Source organism: Bison bison, unplaced genomic scaffold, assembly GCF_000754665.1.
Source record: "Bison bison bison isolate TAMUID 2011002044 unplaced genomic scaffold, Bison_UMD1.0 scf7180017846673, whole genome shotgun sequence".
Lineage (NCBI taxonomy): Eukaryota > Metazoa > Chordata > Mammalia > Artiodactyla > Bovidae > Bison > Bison bison.
Genome location: NW_011477246.1, coordinates 24,291 through 24,996, shown reverse-complemented (window position 1 = coordinate 24,996; position 706 = coordinate 24,291). Strand labels below are relative to the sequence as shown.

Sequence of the window (706 nt, the reverse complement as noted above, 5' to 3'; positions counted from 1 at the left end):
CTGCCAGCGTCTGGCGGTGCCCAGGGCAGCCCGAGCCTTCACCCAGCTAAGGTCCGCTCCCTCTTGACAGTCCCAGGAGCATCTCGGGGTTGGGCACTGGGCAGGGCCCCGCGCACACGCATCATGGGCTTGCGGACTCTGCAAGGTGATCAGAGCTGTGTCTCGTCCCGAGTCTCAGGGTTGCAGGAGGCCAGCTTGTTGCTGCAGCTGCTCTTCCGGCTCTGGGAGCTGCTGGCCACGTGGGCCAAGGGGTCGGAGCGGATGAGATATCTGTGGGAAGGGTGGAGGGTGCTGGCCTCACGCTTTGCCCCGGAGGCCAGGCTGGACGCCCATGTGGGTGCGCAGTGCCACTCCATGTGGTGAAGGGCAGGTGTCTACACTTGCCTGGGGATGCGGTACTTACACAATGTCGTTGGGCTCCAGCCGCGTGTCGGGAGGGGGGTTAATGAGCACATAGGAGAGGGTGTTCTGGTGGTCATTCATCTCGTCTGCGGAGGAGACAGGGCCCGGCGGGCGGTCAACCCTCAGCCCCTGCCCACCTCTGCTCCGCCGGGCCCCGAGGAGCTGGCAGCTCCAGTCAGCTGCAGAATCCTCCTGGCTGTGGGGCCGTCCCGCCCGAGCCCTGTCCTGGGGAACCCAGCCTGGCCGATCCTCCCTGATCCACGTGGGCCTCAGCCCAGCACTGCACCGGCAGGGAGCAGCCACC

At 66.6% G+C, this 706-nt stretch overlaps 1 protein-coding gene across 1 annotated transcript in view; it reads right to left on the bottom strand.

The window, feature by feature from the left end:
- Positions 1–17: 17 nt before the first annotated feature.
- The window catches only part of KCNT1 (potassium channel, subfamily T, member 1), a 19,834-nt gene continuing 19,145 nt past the window's right edge, over positions 18–706 (bottom strand). The window contains 2 exon segments of the mRNA XM_010840502.1: positions 18–270; positions 404–488. Of these exon segments, the coding sequence (XP_010838804.1) occupies positions 150–270; positions 404–488 (206 nt within the window). The 3' untranslated portion in view covers positions 18–149.